The sequence below is a fragment of the Pleurodeles waltl genome, chromosome 1_2 (assembly GCF_031143425.1).
Source record: "Pleurodeles waltl isolate 20211129_DDA chromosome 1_2, aPleWal1.hap1.20221129, whole genome shotgun sequence".
Lineage (NCBI taxonomy): Eukaryota > Metazoa > Chordata > Amphibia > Caudata > Salamandridae > Pleurodeles > Pleurodeles waltl.
The window spans coordinates 995,728,976-995,750,652 of NC_090437.1; the positions used below are offsets into that span (position 1 = coordinate 995,728,976).

General features: G+C 43.9%; 1 protein-coding gene across 3 annotated transcripts in view; it reads left to right on the forward strand.

Moving 5' to 3' along the window:
* Positions 1-21,677, forward strand: part of GABRA2 (gamma-aminobutyric acid type A receptor subunit alpha2) — a 554,383-nt gene that overhangs the window by 444,718 nt on the left and 87,988 nt on the right. For all 3 annotated transcript variants that reach the window (XM_069201731.1, XM_069201726.1, XM_069201732.1), the window contains exon 8: positions 14,266-14,418. In XM_069201731.1, coding sequence (XP_069057832.1) covers positions 14,266-14,418 — 153 coding nt within the window. The remainder of the gene's footprint in view (positions 1-14,265; positions 14,419-21,677) is intronic.

Genomic DNA, 21,677 nt, shown 5'->3' on the forward strand with positions numbered 1-21,677 from the left:
AATGCATTCCTGGAGGGCATTCACAATGGCTTGGCGGCCCAACAGAGATCATTCCAGGCTCTGGCCTCCTCTTTGATGGCAGCCATTGTGCCTTTTTCCACCCTCCCCCTCCAACTTCCTCTTCCCAATCCCATTCCCCTCAACCCCAACCTATCCCAAGCAAACAGGCAGACGAGCAGGCACCCAGGATAACTCACAAGAGTGGACATGGCAAACACAAACACCACACTTCATCCCACAGGCACTCACACAAACAATATCCAGAATCATACATACCAACATCCACTGCCTCCACTGTGCCCCACTGCTCCTCGTCCTCCACCTCCCTCCCACTTGCATCTACACTCACACCTGCATGTACCACATCCTCATCCATTGCCACCAGCACACCTATCAGTACACAACCTACACTGGCAGACACCACCCCCACATCCATGCACACGTCCCCTATGTCCTCTCCCACTGTGTCTGTGCCCCCTCCTCCCAAAGTACACAAAAGCAAGCACTCAGACACCGAACAGATATCCACCTCACAGCAGCATCCAGCCCATGCACCTGCACCCAAACACAGCAGACAGACACCTCCTACGACCACTTCCTTTTCCTCCACTCCCAATCTTTCACCCTCTTCCTGCCCCAATGTCCCTAAGAAGCTTTTACTCTCCACCATTAACATCTTCCCTAGCCCCCCCGTCCTTCACGTCAGGGTGGTCAAAACCCAGGCATGCACCTCAGCCACCCAGTCCACAGGCACAATAGTGTCCCCATGTACTCCAGGTGGGAAAGGATCCCGGCCACCAGCCACACAGACAGACAGGGTGCCAGCCCCAAGTACATTAAGTAAGGGCAAGGAGTCAGCCCCACGTGCGTCACGGTAGGGTGAGGAGGCAGCCCCAGCTGCAGGAAGGAAGGGCAAGGAGGCAGCCACAGCTGCAGGACAGAAGGGCAAGGAGGCAGCCCCAGCTGTAGGATGGAAGGGCAAGGAGGCAGCCCCAGCAGCAGGAAGGAAAGGCAAGGGGCCTGCAACAGCAGGCAGTAGTGACATGGGGCCTGGTGCAGAGACTCAGTCAGAGCCCCCACCACCAACCATAGTGGTGCAGCCGTCCAAGGCTGCAGGACAAGGACTGGAGCCTCCCCCCACCACTGCCAAACTGCCCCCAGCACCACCACAAGCAGCAGCAGCCCCAGTGGGCAGCCGTCCGAGGCTATAGGGGATGGGCTGGGGCCTCCCCCCACTACTACCAACACCGCCACCAGCACTGCCACCAGCAGCCCCAGTGGGCAACCGTCCCAGGCTGAAGGGGATGGGCTGGAGCCTCCCCCAACCATTGGCAGCACCACCACCAGCAGCAGCAGCCCCAGTGGGCAGCCATCTGAGGCTGCAGGGGATGGGCTGGAGCCTCCCCCCACCACTGCCACCTCCACCATTAGCAGTACCACTGCCACCACTGAGCGGCCGTCACCGCTGGTGGACAGTGTGTAGTCCTGCATCCATGGGCTGTTGTGCAGCCTGGCCCCTGCAAATCTTGTGGGTCTGACACCCAGGTAGAGACTGTGACCTTGCACTCCCCAAGATCTGCATCACTGGGCAAACCCCCCCTCCAGAACCAGTGGAGAAGCCATCTGCTCACCCCATCCTCCCCAGGATGAAGCTCACTGGGCATGATGCCCCCTCCAGAACTAGTGGGCAAGTCTCCCACTTTGGAGACTGTGGCCTTGCACTCCCCAGGACCAAGCACAGGGCACGATGCACCCTCCAGAGCATGTGGGTAAGTCACCCACTTGAGAGACTGTGGCCTTGCACTCCACAGGAACAAGCACAGGGTGTGTCACCCCCTCCAGAGCAGGTGGGCAAGTCACCCACTTGAGAGACTGTGGCCTTGCACTCCCCCGAACCAAGCACAAGGCATGTTGCCCCCTCCAGGACCAGTGGTTTTGTACCATCTTCTGGCTGAGGTACCTCCCCGTTCCACATCCTCCTGAGGTGCCTGGCTATTTTTGACCTGATGCCCCTGCAGTGTTCTCTCCGTGTTGTTGCAGGAGTGAGGTGGGTCCTTGGACTCTGTGAAGTGGCCTTGTGGCCCACGGACATTGAGGACTGGGCAGTGTCCCTACATTTGTAAATATGTATATATTTGTTGATTTGGATGCACGTATTTCTACTATTTTATCTTATTACACTCACTTTAATCAATTCATTTTGCCCTTGCATTATTCCTGAGGGGTACGGGGTGAATATGTAATGTTACTGCACCTGGTTATGTGTATGGTGTTGGGGTTGGGGGTGTTGCATGCTGCATGTTTGTGTCACTCTCTTTTTCCTCCCCCCTCCCCTGTGTGCTAGGCGGCAGTACTCACCGTGGTCATCTTCGTCGGTGTTGGTGTTCGTAGTGGAGCAGAACGTAGAAGAGCATCGGGAACACATTCAACTCGGGCTCCATGGTGGCGTGGTTCTTCCTTGAGTCTCCAGAGGTGAGTCGTTTCCCTTCTGTGCAGTGTTTCCGCCAGGCTTTTGATGTTGTTGGTACCACCCCGGAAAAGGTGGAGGATTGGTGTGTCATTATACAGTGGGCAGAACATTGTCTTCCGCCTAGCTACCACCGTGGTGCCTGTTGATTTTGCCCTGGCGGTTGGTGTGTTAAAGTGGCTGTCTGTCTGAGCTGTTCCCGCCGTGGTCATAATTTCATATTTAGCACTGCCGCCCTGTTGGCGGTATTACCGCCACCATATCACCGACTGCCAGGGTTGTAATGAGGGCCTATATGTTCATGAGAATGTTGCAGCCAGTTATGAATCCACCCCTGTCCTTGTGCACTAATGTGCTTATCCTCTGCAGAAAACAGTTCCCAAGTGTTTTGGCAAGTATTTTGGTCTGTGTATTGAGCATGGAAAATGGATGGTATGCTCCCATATGTTTAGGGTCCTTGCCATGTTTTGGGAACATAAAATTGACAGCTTCCCTCATAGTGTCTGGAAGGCGATCATTACCTTTGGCCTCCAAGTAAATTTTCAGTAGTTTATCCATCAGGATACCTGCATACGCCTGGAAGTATTCAGAGGTAATCCATCCTCACCTGAGGTCTTCCCTGTGGGCAACTCCCAAATTACAGCCAGTAGCACATCGTGAGTGATCACAGCTTTGACATCTGTTTGGGATAGGCAAGGCAATCAAAGGGGCTGGAGGAACTCTCTGATCTGCTCTAGGTATGAGGGTCCCAGTTTTGCATAGAGGGGAAGTCAAATAATCTGCCAGTGTGTCATTTACGGTGGACTGCTTAATTCCCTTGGTCACATACAGTCTAGTCAAGGTTAAGAACAATGAGGTGGGGGCCTTCCACCCCAGCAGCAATGCCAGCAACCATCCTGATGTGTCTCCCTCTGGTTCAATTTCTGATTATAATCTTGTAAGGGCTGCCTATCCAGGGTGTCCCAAATCTCTGTTATGTCTCTGCAGAGTACCAAAGCTTCCTCTGACTCCCTGACCCTGTTCCCTCTCGTGCCTGTGGGTCCTTCTTTTTTGTCTCATGTTTTTGCACAGTATGTCAGAGGTGTTGAGTGATATGTGGTAGACATATACTCAGCCCGGAAAGACTGCCTTCAGTGCTTCCCATTCCATCCCATGCATCATTGTGGGCACCCAGTTATTCTGTTCCATGGTCAGGCGTAATGATGTCATAAAGACCTCACCTGCACATCCACCAAGTCTTTGTTTACAGTTGGTTTCATAGGTTCTCATAGTCTATGGCTAGCAGGGAGTGGTCAGATAGAAACCTATTGAGGTAGCGAGCCATCGAGAAACGAGGGCTAAACTCCCTATATAAAAGGATGCATCCAACTGGCTCTAGGTATTATGTATGAGTGAATAGCATGAGTAGTGCCTATCTGCTGGGTGTAAGACATGCCAGATGTCCTTACAGTCCAATTGCTCCATAGTCTTCTGTAGTTTCTCTGTTATTCCTGGCGTTGTGTGGTGTTTTGGAGGATGGCTTTCCAGGCCAACACTAAGATACAGGTAAAGAAGCCTACCCATAACAGTCGGAGGTCCATGCATGGGAGTAAAGCATGCAACAGTGCAAGAAAAAACTCCTATCATCAGTGTTGGGTATATAAGTTTAGCAGGCACACACTTCACCCCATACAATAGGCGGTGAATCATGATGTAGTGATCCTGCACATCCTGGATTGTCTGTGTTGGATGGGGACCCCAGTACTACTAATATAGCTGATCCCCTGGCATAGGAGAAATACGTAGAGGAGAACAGCTTGTATGCTATTTCCACCCCCCCAATTTTCCCACCTCCTCCTCTGTGAGATGTGTTTCCTGTAGCATAGGTATCACCACCCCATGGTGCCTGAGGTAAGTGTGTTTTTGGTATCGATTCTGATAGGTGCTAGGGCCACAGATATTCCATGTGGCTATCCACAATGAGGGTCTGTGTGACAGCCATATTAGGTGTCTGATAACAAGATGTACCTGCAATGCAACCTATTTCATACATGTGTACTCACTTGTGTTCGCAGTATAGTCAGGCATTGTAGTATATACCTCATGTGCTACCCTCCAACTCTGCATGTGTGCGTGTGCATAAAGTAACTTACTAACTCCCTCCCCTCACCCAGGGTAAACACCCTTCAAGCAATCCAACTGGTGCTTTCAAATCTCACTTAAACTGCAATGGGAATTCAGCAAAATATGTTTAACTTACACCCTTTGCAAAATACGTGAAAGGATCCCACCACCCTAGTGTTGCCAGGCGGAGAAGTGCCCGGCCATCCACTTCAGTGATCGATCCCTGAACACTCAGGTGCCTACCTGTGTGCGGAAGTGGGGTGGTGCCAGTTAGTAGGGGAGCTAAGGTCTTATCACCCCGTGACTTCCTTAACCGCCAGCCATTCCCCTAACTGAGTGGAATTCCATGGAGTGGCTTGTTAGCCAAGCATTCGTAGGGCCCCCCAGCAATCAATTAAGACAGAACGAAGAATTAAAGTTCCACTTAGTGCTTCTGTCTTTTGTGGTCCCTGCACCCACTTCTTGCCCTGCTCAGCAGCCAATATGATATCTCCATGCTTTGTGCTTCCCTAATGATTTCTCATACCAAGAAGTATTGCTAATTCCAATGTCTGGTTTATAGTATCTGATCCAGGTCCTCCACCAGGGGGCTAGTCTCAGATGGCAATGTTAGGTTAGTAGACTGGTGCCCAGATTCAATGCCCAGTGTACTGTTTTCCCGGACCACCTTGTCTGGTGTAGTTATCTCTCCTCTAGCCTCGTTCTCCACTCCTGCCCAGTGTCGTCAAGCTCTCCCTTGGTCGAGCCCCGCTTTACCCGTCATTGCCAATTCCTCTGTCTGACCATCCAGATCCAGCCAGTAAAAATTGGGCCTCTAGGTGGCAGAGGTATGCACCCTGTCCAAGTAGTGACCGTAATCCTAGTCAGGGTAATTCAGATACACATACTAATATTAGTCTGTGCTCACCCACCAGTAGCTTGGCATAGAGCAGCCAGGCTTAACTTAGGAGGCAATGTGTAAAGTATTTGTGAAACACTTGATTCCAGTAATACAGTGAAAAACATGACAAAAAGACTAGACATTAGTGTAGAGAAATATAGAATATTTATCTCAGTCAAATGAGACCAAAAATCCAATAAACAGATCTATGATTATGTATCTTTAATGCTAGCATGTTTTGTAATGAAGTAGTCAAGTTCGTAGTGGGAAGAATCATGTTTATCCTTTTAAAGTGATGCAGGTTTGAAAGTGCACTGCTAATGGAGCCCTTGCACTTCTATCCTGAGGTATGTGGTCGTGTTAGGGCTCAGTAAGGAATTGACAATTCAGAAATGCTTCTACAGTCTGTGGCGGACACCTTACAGCTGGGCATGCTAATCCAGTGAGCCCAAAGCTTTGATAAACTATGTAGAGTGGCTCCTGCAGCATTGCAGGTGTAAGCATTGCACAGTCCCTCTTGGGTAGAAGAGAAGAGCAGTTGCAGCGGTCTCTCCTTGCTGACGTTCACGCAGGGCTGATTCTCCTCCTGTTGGCATTGCGGGCAGGGTTAAGTTGCTCAATGTCTCACAGGTGACATTGCATGCACTAGCAGTGCATCACGAAGGCAGTGTTGAGTGGAAGGGCACTGCTACACATGTTGATCACACAACAAAGGCAAACATGGCTAACCGATCAGCACACCACGAAGGCAGAAGCGCCTAGTGAACCCAAAACAGTAGTGCACATGATGATTGCACAGTACTGGCAGTCAAGTCAGCCCAGTCAGCTCACCATGAAAGGAGATGTGCCTGATGAAACCAAAGCGACTGTGCACACAATAAACACACAGCAAAGGCAGATGTGCCTGAGGAAACTAATGCAGCTGCACTCATGCTGATCTCATAGAAAGGGCAGGCACAGTAGCAGGGAACAAGCCAACAAGCCCTTGGAGAATCTTGATTCCATTATATAGAGATAGGCTTAGTCCTTCTTACTCAATGAAAGAGGCCACAGGCAGCAGGCCAACACAGCAGAACAAGTAGCAAAGTGGCAGTCCCTTCTACAGCACACCACACAGCAAGCAGTAGGCCAACACAAAAATGCAGTTGCAGAGTGCTAGTCACTTCTGGCAGCATAGCAGTCCTTCTTCCTGCAGAATTTTCTTGGTTCCAGAAGAGTTCTGATTTCATGGTGTTTTTGGACCAGTACTTATACCCAAATGTGCCTTTGAAGTGGGGGGAACTTCAAAGAGGGCTTTGAAGATCACAAGGTCCCTGCTCTTTCCTCCTTGGATACAGGCACACTATAGGGGTTATGCTGCCCTTTGTGTGAGGAGAGGAATAACCCTTCTCAGGTATATGTGTTAGCTTCTCCCACACATCTAGCTCAGGAAGTCCTATCAGCCTGGTGATGGGCCAATGGGATGCAAACGTCACACTCAGTGTAACCTAATTTGTGGGCGACTGTCTAGAGGGAATGTACAAAGACCAGCTGTCATTTACCCCAGACGTGTGATCAGAGACAGAGAGAGGCACAGAAAGGTTAAAGTAAGAAAATGCAAAAATTCTAAAAGTGGAATTTTCAGACTCACAATTTAAAATCCAACTCTGCCATACGTTAAGATTTTGAATTGAGTCCAGTGACACCAAACTCCATATTTGTATCTTTCCCCAACTGAAAGTTACACTTAAAGAATGCTTCAAGGTAACCTCCAAGTTAACCTATGGGAGAGACAGGCCTTGCAGGAGTGAAAAACAAATGTAGTCGTTTTTCACTACCTGGATATGTTACATTTCAAGAGATATAGCCTTGTACGAGTGAAAAATGAATTTAGTATTTTTTCACTGCCTGAATATGTTAAACTTATAAGTACATGTCCAACATTTTATATACACTGCACCCCGCCTTTGAAGCTAACTAGGACTTAGCTTAGGGGTGACTTATATGGACTAAAAAGGAAGGTTTGGGCCTGGCAAGTGGGTTCACTTTGCAGGTTGAAATGGCAGTTTAAAACTGTGCACACAGGCTTTGCAGTTGCAGGCCTGACACAGGTTTGAAAGGCTATTCAAGTGGGTGCCACAACCAGTGCTGCAGGCCTACTAGTAACATTCAATTTACAGGCACTAGACATGTATACTGCAGGGACTTACAAGTAAATTAAATAGGCCAATCATATATAAGCCAGTGTTAACATGTTTGGAGTAGAGAGCATCTGCACTTCAGCATTGGTCAGCAGTGGTAAACTGCCCAGAATCCTACAAACAGTCAGAAAAACAGCAAGTCAAAGGGCAAAAGGTTAGGGGAAACCACACCAACAATGCCAGGTCTAATAATCCCTATACTTCAGAATTTTCGCTATCATAGCCCATGGTGGAGCCCCCAGGAACAGCACCAAGGCCATAGCCCTAGGTCCTCATTCATTCATAAAGGTCTGGGACAGGTTTGTTGGCTGCAATACTTCCAATATCTATCCCTCAAAGAACAGTTCCTCTGGTCCCTCCACCTGCTCCAGAAAAGCCACAAAGTGCAGATTGTTCCATCTCAACCTGCTTTCCAAATCCTGCCGCTTCTTATTTGGGTTGAGGGCCCGGTCTGCAGTTGTACACTCCGTAGCCCGTAGTTCCACCACCTCCACCTTCAGGTGCTGCACATCTTTCTCTGTTGCTACAGACTGCTCATGTACATTACGTAGGTCCATTCACAAGACATTTATCTTGAGAGATAGTGTGTCTATTTTATGTTCCAGCTTGTGGTTTGCTTCTTTTAGTACCACCAGGATCTGCACACTTGTGCCTCTAAAGGGCACAGTTTACCACTTCTATTTCCCCAGCATATTGGTCCATGGAAGTCTGTTGCGTGGGGCATGGTTGGCAGTCACTGCCCATGGCACACCGCGGAACAGGGACACCTCATCAAGCATGCTGTAGAGTAGTGCATGCAGTGGTCACTCCTTTGTACCTTTCCAGGCACTCCCATGTGCAGCCCCATCAGGGCCCCCAACACAGTGTGTAACATGGGAGAGAGGCTCCACCTGCCTGCAGCATCCCCCTCATGAGTCTCTAGAAGTCTGGGCCCCCGAGGTTTTGACAGCGGAGAGTATTTTTCCAAGGACCACAGATGCCTCCTCCTGCCTGTCCCATCGGAATGCGTATTCAGAGGTGATTCTAAATGAATGGATGCTCATGCATGTTCCTAAAAAGATCAGGATTGAAACGTGCAGTTTAGAGTTGGAGTATGTGCTCTGCCACTGAACACTTTGGGGCATATGTATGGACAAGCGGTGCATCATTCATGATGCACCACTTTTCTAGTGCCCATTGTGTCCCCTAACAACACCATGTGTGTGCTGTATTTACAATATGGCGCACCATGGTAGTTGTGTCCACATTAGCATCATAATTTATGGTGATAATGTGGCACTTTGCTTGATTAGCGCCATAAATGATGGTGCTAATGCAGAAAAGCACAGGGAGGCCCTTTGTTTTTAATGGGAGCAGCATCTTAACGCATGCCTTAGGCAGGCGTTAATAATGACGCTAAAAATGGTGCAGTAAAATCTAGTAAATTTCACTGCACCATTTTTCTGGGCCTCCCTGCTGCTCCTAGGGCATCTTCTATTTGCAGAACTAACAGGCCCCAACTGTTGGACCCCGGTCCCTCGATACACCATCAGGGTCCTGCCGCTGGTACCAGCCAGGCCTCCCTCATCATCAGATCTAGCAGGCTCCAGCAGCCAGGAGTGGTGCACCACTCTCTCTGTCCCTCCGCCAAGATCTCTGTTCCCCCCAGAGTCTATTTACTGGGTCAGGGGCTGCTGCAGAGGACTGCTTTCAGCTACCATTTTGTTATCGCAAGTGCAGGTTGGGTTCATCAGAGTTTTGTTTCCCCCTCATCCCCACACCCCCACCCTTGTGCAGCAGCCATGAAAGATTCGATGGTGGTAATGTCGTCTAGGGGTCTTCCCTCTCAGGCATATCAAATTACAGGCAGCACAGCGTTCATGTGCCCAGCAGGATGCTTAAAGTAGCCCCTACTCAGTTCTTGCGGCCGACCATATTGCCAGGCAATGCTCCTTTAAATGTTCCAATCATTACATTTACTTTTTTGTTTAAATTGGGGAGCCTATTCATTTCCTAAATGTAATGTTTTGGTAATGCTGTACATATACCACCTGCAATGCCTTGAAGAAGGCCTTGCTGCTTGTAACAAGCTACTAAGGCTATGCTTGGGATTTCTCTTTGAAACTTGTTGGTACTTTCAGGCACTAGATTGTTTGGACTGTGGGGGAGCAAAGCCACATCTATTATCAAGGAACAAGACCTCTATAGTCATAGTCTAGCAATAAGATTTCCTAAAGCTCTGAAGATAAAAATATCTTTTGAGAGGGCCACTGTAACAACTCATATTTATTCACTTTGCAAATTAGTGAACTGCTATTCTGCATATTTAAATTCATGTCTCGTATATATACAGGATATTGTATTATCTTTTCGGTGCACTTTCAACATAGAAGCTGCCTTTCCAGGTAAGTTGTGCTAGCATAGTTCTGCAAAGGAGGGCACATGTGATTCACTACTTAAATAATCTCTCCAAAACCAGCATGTGCCAGAGACGACGAGAAAAATAAGTGATATCTCTTTTGATCTTGCCAGTGCTCCTTCTTCTTAGGGCATGAATGAAATGTACTGTGCTTCGCTTTATCAATGAAACGCTCACTTTTGGCGCTGTGGTGATACTGATGATGCACATAATACAGTTCCTTTCCGATGTCATATTATGAAACTGCAAGAGAAAAAGACAATTAGCAGGAGGTATATATCGTTCTAATGCGCTTTTTTACAATCATACATGTTTAAGATACCTAAAAAGAGTGGCATACACTGATTTTAGAAACAAACAGCTAATCCCTTTTGTAAAATCAAGTGAGTTTTGCGGCACAACTGATAGGAGAGAGACAGGGGCCCATTAGTGCATTTCGGTACTCAAAGTGGCATAATCCGAAGTGAATGTTTACTTGTAGAAGTGCTCAAAATTTAGAGCAAAAATGTAGGTCTAGAATCCGAACAAAAGATGGGAAAAGAACGACTTATGTTATCATGTTTGAAACATCGAAGCTTTGATTTAGATTTGGCCAAATACTTGCAAAAATGGAGCTGGATGTCTGTTGAGAGGATTACTGCATATGTGGCAGGTTGTATCCACATTCAACATAACAGCACAGTAAACATGCGCCTATTGACCTATTAAAGCTGAGTACTAGCTGCCCAACCTTGTTGGGTGAGATGCAAACGATGCTGCTGGTGATTAGGTGCTGCAACAAATTAACACATTTTCTGGGGGCTAGAAGGCTTACCAACCTTATGGTGCTTTATTGATAATTTAGATGCATGTATTTCTTTTATTTGAACAAAGTCTACTAATAATTGATGTACGCTGATAGCGGTTTTCCCGGAGGGTAATTTAAGAAGAATTTTCATGTTGTCAGACTTTGACAAGCTATAACAAAGAGGAAAGTGAAAACTCGTATAATGTGTTGCTGATGTTGCTAACCACTTATTTATTGGGATAAGCTTGAAAATGTACCAATAGTACACAAATCAATACATTTGGGTATCATTTGAAAAAATCAAAAAATATTAACAAGTAGAAAGTACAGACTTGTATATTGAACACTGGACACAAAACAAATGCACAAACATTATTTTAACTATAGACTTTAATTAATAAGATAAAGGTGATTGATATTTAATTATAAATAGACATCTTGAGGCACTGACAAAAGCTGTCCGTTTCACCATTCGTTATTGAATGCCTGTATTCCTGCTGTATTATAGTGCCAAATATTTTCTGGACCCTCTCACATGCTTGTTTAAGACCTCGTTATGAATGGTCCATAGAGATCCCTGTTGTTAGAAATAGGGTCTTTGGTTGGCAGTCGGGTTACCCCCTGTCCAAGCAAGGACCCTCGTCCTAGTTAGGGTAAAGGAGAATCGCATTCAGTTAACCCCTGCTCATCTCCTTGGTAGCTTGGCATGAGCAGACAGGCTTAACTTCAGAGACTAGGTGTGAAGAATTTGTACCAACACACACAGTAATACAGTAAAAACACCACAAAATGACTCAACACAGGTTTAGAAAAATAGCCCAATATTTATCTAAATAAAACAAGACCAAAACAACAAGAATCCGACATATACAAGTCATGAATTTTTAAAGAATAAACTCAAAAATAGCACTTAGAAACACAAAATGCTTCAATGAGGTGTTAGCACGGCGTCGTGATAGAGTCGCTCCCAACAATCCAGCGCCCAAGTTACAGTACCGTAGTAAAGTGTGAAAACAAGCCGGTGTGCGAAGTCGGGGATCACGACGTCGCTAGATCCGAGGCATCGGGTACTTGCTACAGAGCGATGGAGATGAGGCAGCATCGGTGCCAAGCATTGAATCCGTACACTTCAGGAGGTGTCAGTCATGACCGGGTGTGGCGACTTCCACGGAGTTGCGGACTTCGGCTGGCTGCAGCAATGTTGGGCCTGTGAAGGTTGTCGCACTCCATTGAGGACCACGGAGTCAGTTGCAGGTGGCGTCACAGGATTTGGTAGTGGCATCGGTCTGGAGTCATCCGAAGTCGGTTTTCGTGGATTTTTACCAGCTTTTCCTTTCAAGGGCCCAGGGACTGGATAGGGCTCACTTGCCAGGGTAGGACCCTCAGTAAGGGAAGTCTTTGAAGGCCCTGAGACTTCAGAACAGAGGGCAAGCTCAGTCCAAGCCCTTGGAGATTCTTCTCAAACAGGAATATACCATAAAATCCAGTCTTTGTCCCCTTTCACAGGCAGAAGCAGCAACTGCAGGATAGCTCCACAAAGCACTGCCACATGCAGGGCGGGACATCTCCTCAGCTCTTCAGCTCTTCTCCTTGGCAGAGGTTCCTCTTGATTCCAGAAGTGATCTGAATATCAGGGATTTTGGGTGCTCTTCTTATACCCCTTTCTGCCTTTGAAGTAGGCCTACTTCAAAGAAAAGTCTCTCTTGTTTGTAAGATCCTGCCTTGCCAAGGACAGGCCCCAGACACACTCCAAGAGGTTAGAGACTGCATTGTGTGAGAGCAGGCACAGTCCTTTCAGGTGTGAGTGACCACTCCTCCCCTCCCTCCCAGCACAGATGGCTCAGCAGGATATGCAGGCTACACCCCAGCTCACTTTGCATCACTGTCTAGAGAGAAGTGCAAACAGCCCAACTGTCAAACTGACCCAGACAGGTAATCCACAACTTTCTAAAAGTTGCATTTTCAAACGCACAATCTAAAAACCAACTTCACTAAAAAATGTATTTTAAATAGTGAGCTCAGAGACCCTAAACTCCACATTTCTCTCTGCACTTTAATAATATTTTAAGGCAGCCCCCTTTAACCTATAAGAGAGATAGGCCTTGCAACATTGAAAACCGAATTTGGCAGTATTTCACTGTTAGGACATACACAACACATAAGTACATTTCCACCTTTAATATATAATGCACCCTGCCCACGGGGCTAGCTAGGGCCTACCTTAGGGGTGCCTTACATGTATAAGTTACATGTATAACAAGGGAAGGTTTAGGCCTAGCAAGTGGGTACACTTGCCAAGTCGAATTGGCAGTTTAAAACTGCACACACAGACATTGCAGTGGCAGGCCCAAGCCATGTTTACAGAGCTACTTATGTGAGTGGCACAACCAGTGCTGCAGGCCCAGTAGTAGCATTTGATTTACATGCCCTGGGAACCTCTAGTGCTCTGTGCTAGGGACTTACTAGTAAATCAAATATGCCAACCAGGGAAAGTCAATTACACATATATTTTACATAGGAACACTTGCACTTTAGCACTGGATAGCAGTGGTAAGGTGCCTAGAGTAACAAAAACAACAAAAACAGAGTCCAGCACACATCAGCAACCTGGGAAACAGAGACAAAATGTTAGGGGAGACCACCCCAAGGATGCCAGGGCTAACACCTGTTATTTTCCCTAACTCTGATTTACCATTACCAGGGGACTTGGTAATTTTGGAGAGGTGTAAATAAAGGGTATAATGAGTTTTGGGGAATAAAATGTGGAAGTCAGATTTATCATATCAATTTTTACATGTTGTTGTCCCCAGACTTTGTGTGCTTGTTGAAATCCCTGGGTTGAATGCCTGCATGGATTGTTGTTCCCTCTGTAGTCATAACTTCAATGGGCCTGGTAAATGATATCAGGTATGTCAAAATTAATGGGCACTTGTAATGTGGACCTTAGGTTTAATAAATGAAGACACTTTTCATCCCCTCCTCCGTATATTGAGCCAGTAATTCTTCATCAGATCCAGGAAATGTTGTGACTGTATTATCACAAGAAAACGGATGGCAGTAACCCTTGCAAAATGTGTGGTAGGGTATAGCGCGCTGACTATGTGCCATGTTATTACAGACATTTTTGCAGATTAATGTTAAAACATACAGTAATGCAAAATAGTAACATTGTAATTGCACCTCTGTATTGCCTCAGAATTTGGTACAGATACATAATTCAGCTTGTAGTAGAATTTACCTTTTTTGTATCCATTGTTCATTGGATTTTATTTAATCTATTCGATTTCATGTCTGTGCTCTTGGTAAATGTCAGACACAGGCTTTATAAAGTTTTAATATGACATCTTCACAGGATAGATTCAACACAATGGTACCGAACTAAGTGTGGTATGCGAGGACTTCTTAAAAAGATTGATTAGCTGCTTTGATGTTCTCTATGTTATCCATCAGGTGAATACACCGTTATGACAGCTCATTTCCACCTGAAGAGAAAAATTGGCTATTTTGTGATTCAGACATACCTCCCCTGCATCATGACAGTCATCCTCTCTCAAGTGTCATTCTGGCTGAACAGAGAATCTGTCCCTGCAAGGACTGTCTTTGGTGAGTAAACGATTCAGGCCAATCTGTGGGATGTAGTTACTGCATGGCGGCACTGTTTGTAATCAAGATATATGTTGAATACAATTCAGCTAATGGTGTCATGATATCAAACCATTTCTCACCGCCCTTTCAATATTTCATTGCACGAAGTATTTATGCTTACAGAAACGCTATCTATGTTTTGGATCGAGGAATAGATTTTTCTTGCATTTTAATGATACGGCTGTTGCTAAAATCATCTTTTTTATTTTGAAGACGGGCAATATCATTTAAACAAAAGTGGAAAATGTGCGATATGTCATCGTGTCTGTTTTTATGAATATTGCTCTGCAATTACTCACATGGACTAGTTTATATTAGGAAGGTTCCTTTAATATACTCCCTCCTAATGCACAGATTGAAAAAAAGATTATTGAAACTTCATAGAACAATCAGTCAGACCGGTATATGCTGTTTTTAGAATCGACGTGTCATAATTACATACATATGTACGCTAGGACAATTTGACATTGCTGTGAATGTGCAGGCCTCTGTGGGCATGTTTGTACTCACACAATTAGCTATCTGCGAAAGGAAGGCTGGCTTCAGACACCTTCTGAAATAGCCCTCGTGGGAAAGGATGAGATGTAGAAACAGAATCCCGTGGAAGGTGTTTAGAATCTCATTAGTGCCACATTTCAGCAAGGCTATCTTGATAAAGTAAGAGTACATTGGGAAAGACCATTGTGAACACATTGGTCCTTAATAAGTAAACTTACAAGGGGACGCATATAGGTCGATTAAACTTTTCACTCGTTTAAGATGTTCTTACCATAGTTCCAGAGCAGAAATAATAATCAATACACAATAATCATTAGTCAAGTCAATAATCAATGGAGTCAGTAAATTTCACACACCATGACCTTTCAGCCATGAATAACCACACCTTTTATTAAAGTTTAGTAAGTTTATTTCCCCATTATTAACAATGCTAAAGTCATGTAGATTAATCCCCAATTCAAATCAAATGCAATTAATAACAATTGTTAACCAAAAGACGCAAGAAACATGATCTAATCAAGCTTGAATCACAAGGCATTCTAAAGCATCAGCACAAGTCATTAGTAAAACCAATTTCAATAATCCATAGAGGTCAGTAAAATAGTTTGTCATCCATTTGTCCCTGCAAATTGTCAGTCATCAGGTGAATAGCATCAACTAATCCAGATTAGCATCACCATGTGGGGCTTCATGCAAAAATAATTTAGATCACAAATTTGGAAAACATCTAGCTAAAGAAAACTATTAAGACAGCGCAGTTGGTACCTAGAAAGAAAAAGGCACAAAAATGCAATTCAGTCACATCGCCATATCTACCTATCACGATATGGGTCAGCAAGCAGAATCAGTCTTCGTTCTCAGGTTATCAATCGATTAGCAAAACATCAGGCTCTCAGTCAGAGAGTATGAGCCCAATGACAGAATCTCAAATCTCTTCTAAGTTTCTTCTTCTCAACAGTGGTCTGCCCTAAAATCTCTCTCTCTAATTCTTCTCTGTTGTGTTGTAATATCAAAGTCACCCAAACTATCCCCTAATTTCCAATTGGTAAATTAATCGTACGTTTTTACTCTGTCCTGTGAAAGTTCTATACCAAATCTATGGATTCTAATATTTCACACTTCACACGTCGTTGATTGGTCTGCTTTGCGATGTTCTCATCATCCAGCTTGTCAGGTATTGGATTTGTTCCATCGTCCTCTCCAGTCAGTGTCTTCATAGTTTGTGTCCTGGGAAAGAACTTCTAGCACACATTACACACATATTGATACATTCTAAGGACACTGTCTTCTGTTAGTTGGTTCACATGAAAAGCTTCTGCGAAGCATTTTAACAAGACAATGAGCATTTCACAGTTAGTTCACTCTGTCAGCATTTTTCATTATACGCCAGGAAAAACAGCTTCTGCATGAGGCCTGGCAAACTAGGCCAAGACACTCGATAAGTTAAGGCTTACAATTAATAAGCTAAAACATACTTTATAACCCTTAATATGACATATTACTGCATTAATCTAATACATTTTCAATATTTCATGTATATTAATAATTATTTAGTACAATTCGTGAACACTGGGGGCTATTCTTCGAGGTCACAATTTCAAACGTGCACATAATTTTTTTCTCCCTTATTCATTTTTCTACATAAGTCATTATTCAAAATACGTAAACACTCATTAATACTTTCTAATTAAGACATCTGCTTCAGCACCATCATAGCTAAGGTTCATGCAAGAATTTTTGCAAGATCCTGCGTTTGTTCAGCAGGACATTCTAATGACTGTACCTGTAACCAGATTCTCCAAGGGTCCCGCACTGAGCATGATCTGATTCTCTGAATTCGGCGAAGGAGAGACAAAGTTAAGAAATGTCATATAAAAAGAAAATGTTGTAAATATGACATATTTTGTTTCATCACTCACTGCATTTTAGACCCTCATGACATGAGTTGGAAAATTCTAGATGCTAATTGGGAAGCTCCTACTTATCATAAGGGATATTTGGTAATCAGCAGGTTTGTGAGCTGAAACCAATACTAAGCTGCAGACCTCTAAATGAGGCATGGGTGCAAGCTGTGTGTGTTTCCCTCGTTCTGGAGCGTGACAATAGGTAGTTTGCTCTAATTGTTCAACCTATTAGCTTCATATTTTACCCGCTCCAAATTTGGATGTCAAGCACACGTCAGGTACAAACTGGAGTGCCAACTGGGCACAAACTAAAATTTGCACCTAAAAGTGAATTAACAGCCTAGTTGTATATGGGCCTTAATAGTTCAGATAAACGCTACAAGCAGAACTTGTGTGAAAACAGGGAACTGTATCAGTCTTCTACCTGAGGTTGCCCAATTTACCCATTAAAACCAAGTACTAGCACATCCATATTGCCACTGTCGATCTTACTGTTGGTCGTTTTTAGCATCTCTTAAATTCGAAAGACAAATACTGTCAAACTCCTGCAGTCAAGATCTTTTTCTGGCACATCGACAATTAAGCAATCTCAAACGCGAGATGACAACTGTCCCAGTGTCCAGAGCACGGCATACTCTTTCTAAGGAGAAAAGCTGGTCTTCCAAGCATTCTTCCTTCTTAGTGGCAGCTTATTCAAGCAATCATCAACATAGTTTTCAAATATGCTAAAAAAAGGAATGGTAATGATAAGAAGTAGTAGATTTTTCTTTTTATATGGATGACACTTTAAGAATACATTAGGTATAAAAATATATTTGAAGTAAAAAAAAAACAATATGTATCACTCAAATCAATAAAGCTACAAAATAGCACTCAGAAATACAGTTGTGAACCTGATCTGCCCTTTGCTCAAAAATATATGCAGTTCGTCACCACTAACTGATTATGAAACCTGTTTCACTGATAATCAATCGGAGTACTGACAAAGCAGCAACGTCTACAACGCTGTTTGCAATTATTAGCAACCTTTCATTAATAGAACAAACACTGTAAAATCAAAAATCACAGCGTTTGTGTTAAAGAGGTACGGGGATGTAAACCTTGCCTTTAATCCCAGTTTAGGACTCAGGTTTGCTAAAACATTGACACTTAGCTGTCTTACAAACCAAAAGTACTACTACTAGCAACAGTGCTTTAAATCCTCCAAATCCAGGTAGGTACTAAGAAGGGGAAGAAGATGGAATAGAAATGTGCCTCACCCTATGGTTCAATTGAGGTGTGTGTCGATAAAAACACGTAGGTCACCCAAAAGACCAAAAAGTACCACCATGCTGTAATGATGGTCTGGAGCTACAATGATTTAGTAAGGGAGTTTATTGGTAACACAATCTAGTAGTGGCACATCACAAGCCATTCGACTTCCCAGCTGAGCACATAGAATCCCCACTAGGTATAATAACTTAGTAGTGGAACATCTTGTTATAAAGAATCCACGCCAACTATTCAACGTTAGTCTTTCTTTCGCATCTCTAATGCTCCATCTTCCACAGCTCTCTTCCTGACACCATATTCTCCTGTCGACTCAGGTTCCTCCTCACACAACATTGTACTGTCAACTCCTGTCATTCTGTCAACCCCCGGAATGTTCCAACTCTAGAGGGAAAGGGGAGGTGGAACATGCTACTTTCTACATTCTACATACTAAATTGTTCTCACAGATAAAAAATGCCAAAAAGATAAATTCCCATCAATTAATAAAACAACTTCTATTAATATATATTACAACTCATCTCTTTCACTTCATTTTATAAATTATTATGTACATGAGATCAGAATCCCAACAACTCACCATGTCAGCAGAGTGCCGAAGAAAAATGTTTCTGCAAAAAACTATAATAGATAGTTTTCCTTAAACTGGAATCTACCAAGCAGTTAGGATGTCAGCTGCCCCTGAAAAATATACATGGAGAGGCCTCTCCGTTGGACTCACTCAGGAGCTCTCAGGCCAGGGTACTGTGCTGAAGGGGCCCCATAACGCTCGTGGGCCCCCCTTCACCACCCAGGCTGCGGGGGCCTTTGTTATGCCACTGTTTCATATCTAATCCTTCAACCACCCTTTCATTCTTCATGTATGGAAGCAGTCTGACATCACCAAGGGATGTCTCTTTGAAGCAATTGTTTACATTGTTCTTCTGCAATGTCATGCTTCTATTAACCTACCAATTTTACCTCCCTCTTGAGTCACTACCCTGCCACCAGCTGGTACACCCATCCTACTCCATTTAATCTAACTCTCCGTCATTGTCATTAGACAACTGCACTCTTCAGCCTCACTTTCCACTCCATCACACTCCTCTCTTCTCTGATACAGAGCTATTTAACCCCCATCCATTTCTGAAGTTTTTTTAATTGTACCTAATTACCTTCCATTGTCCCCACTCTGAAAACTTAGAAAATCCGTACCCCAATTCTTGCTGGCTTCACCTTGAGCCAATCACCTTCATCTTTATATCTAGAGCTCTTCTTATTGCCTCACCCAGCCGATCTTTCATTCTTTGCTAATCCTCTAACCACAATGGTATAATTTTTGAGCCTCTGCCCTTCCCCTCATCGAGGCAAATGGGGTGTGGCTCTCAGTTTCATTCACTGTAGTGTAAAACCATTTATGTCCATCACTGTCCTTTCAATAGCTGAACAACCTTTATTACCATAACTAAAGTACCATTTCATCTGTCTTTTGGTATGTTCCACTCACTGGTTTGAGGATTGTATAAAAATAATTCTCTTGTAAGTAATTCCTAATCTCTAAAAATACCTCAGCTCCTCATATGTATGTGGGTTTCCATTATATGTCACAATACATCCTGGTAATCCTTCTTTGCTAAAGATAATAAATCTTCTAGTGCTTCTTGATCATCATTTTGATCCATTTACTGTATAAATCTACTACTAATCCTGCATATGTTAAATGCTCAAGATGAGCCATAAATAACCCAATTATATCCAGGCACACCTTGGCCCATCCTTTTTGTGCTACATTGCACTTCCACCGACTTTCAATCTTGTCTCTCTTTTTAAGCACACTACAGCCCACAACCAATTCAACATGTGCTTATTAACACCAGCCCACAAAAATCTACCTTGAGGTCTTTTGTTATCATTGTCTGATGCCCACCATGAGCTAAACCATCAGTTTGCATCATAACATAAGGGGAACAACAAATCTGCCACCCAGCATCACCACACAGCAACATTTCATGTAATATCCTGAAGGTCTCATGTTTGTATGGATACAACTCTCCTTTCTACATACCTTGCCTATCAATGTCTTGACTTTCTTTATGATACTGTCATTTTCAACCACAAGATCTCACTCTTCATTGAAAAAGGCATTATTGTAACCTTCTGTGACATACTTGCATCGGCTACCACTTTTTCAATTTCAAATTCACCACTGCCACATTTTCTGTTCTGAGGTAACCAGGATTGATAACCGACTGCCATCTTTTATCGACCTGTGATATACCCGTCACATAAGTAAACCCTTTTAATCTACCTGCAAATTTTGCTGGCCTTGCAAAACTGATGCCTGCTCCCCAGGATTGCAGCACCTTAAATAATCTTATTTGCTCATAGCTCAATTATGCGATTCCATGTGTATGTTCTGATGTACTCAGTGCTCCAAATAGCTGTCAAGGTTTCTTTCTTGATTACTAAATAGTATGAGTGATAAACTACTGCAACCGTTTTTTCTTTCCCCTCATGAGATTGAGAAAGAACAGGGCCAATCCCTATGGCATTCTCACCCACTTTTCTCAAAAGCCTTCCTCTGTGCCTCTCCCCTTTCAAAAGTTTAATCTTTTCTCAAACAGTTCTCAAGTTGTCTGTTTTGTTAGTGAAAGCATGTACACATTTACCATATAAATCAATTAAGCCAATGTAATATCTTAATTGGCCCTTGTTCTCTAGAGCAGCTGCCACTTTGATGGCATTCAGTAGATCTGTCTTTGGGCTCACATCTGCAACCAATACCATATGGCCTAGGCATTGCATCTCTTATTCCTAAATTCTACATTTATCTTTCTACAATTTAATCCCCTCCTTTCCTAACTTACCCAACACCTCTTGCAATACCATATGATCCTCTTTGATAGTCTTTCATCTTGAAAAAAAATGATCCAGTTCAACCTCTTGAAAGAATTCTGTCATTATGCATTAGAGTTTTCTCACTGCAGATGCAAGTAGTAAAGGCAGACGAGTTAACTGAATCACACCTTCTGCATGTGGTAAGTGCTTTTGATTGCTGATGCAAGCAATACTCAAAGCTAGAGTTGAGGAGTACTTGCTATCTCCCAACAACAACACTGTTTCATTGATGCTTAGTAACACAAGACTGTCCATACAATATTCTCATTTAAACAAAGAAGGTGAACTTATAATCATAATTTTCATCAGCCTTATTAGTGATAACTATCTGTGAGAGTCTTCCATCAGCTCAGTTATCCTCTTTTGCACTGTTACCTTCAACATCCACATCACTTCTACACTTATCACTACTGGCTTTATGTCTTAACTGTACAGTTACTTCCTTTAATATTTTTTAAGTACATAGCCCTTAACACTTCTAACTTATCCTCAAATACACTCCTAGCATCGTCCAAAATTTCCTCCAGAATAGTTTTTCTGCAATTACTGCCTGCCCAGCAGCTCTGGTAATTATTATGCATATACATAGATCGTACTAGTGTATCCATTCCAGAATAAGTGGTTTACTATTGACTACATTTCCAATTATGTTCCGCTGCCTGAATTTTA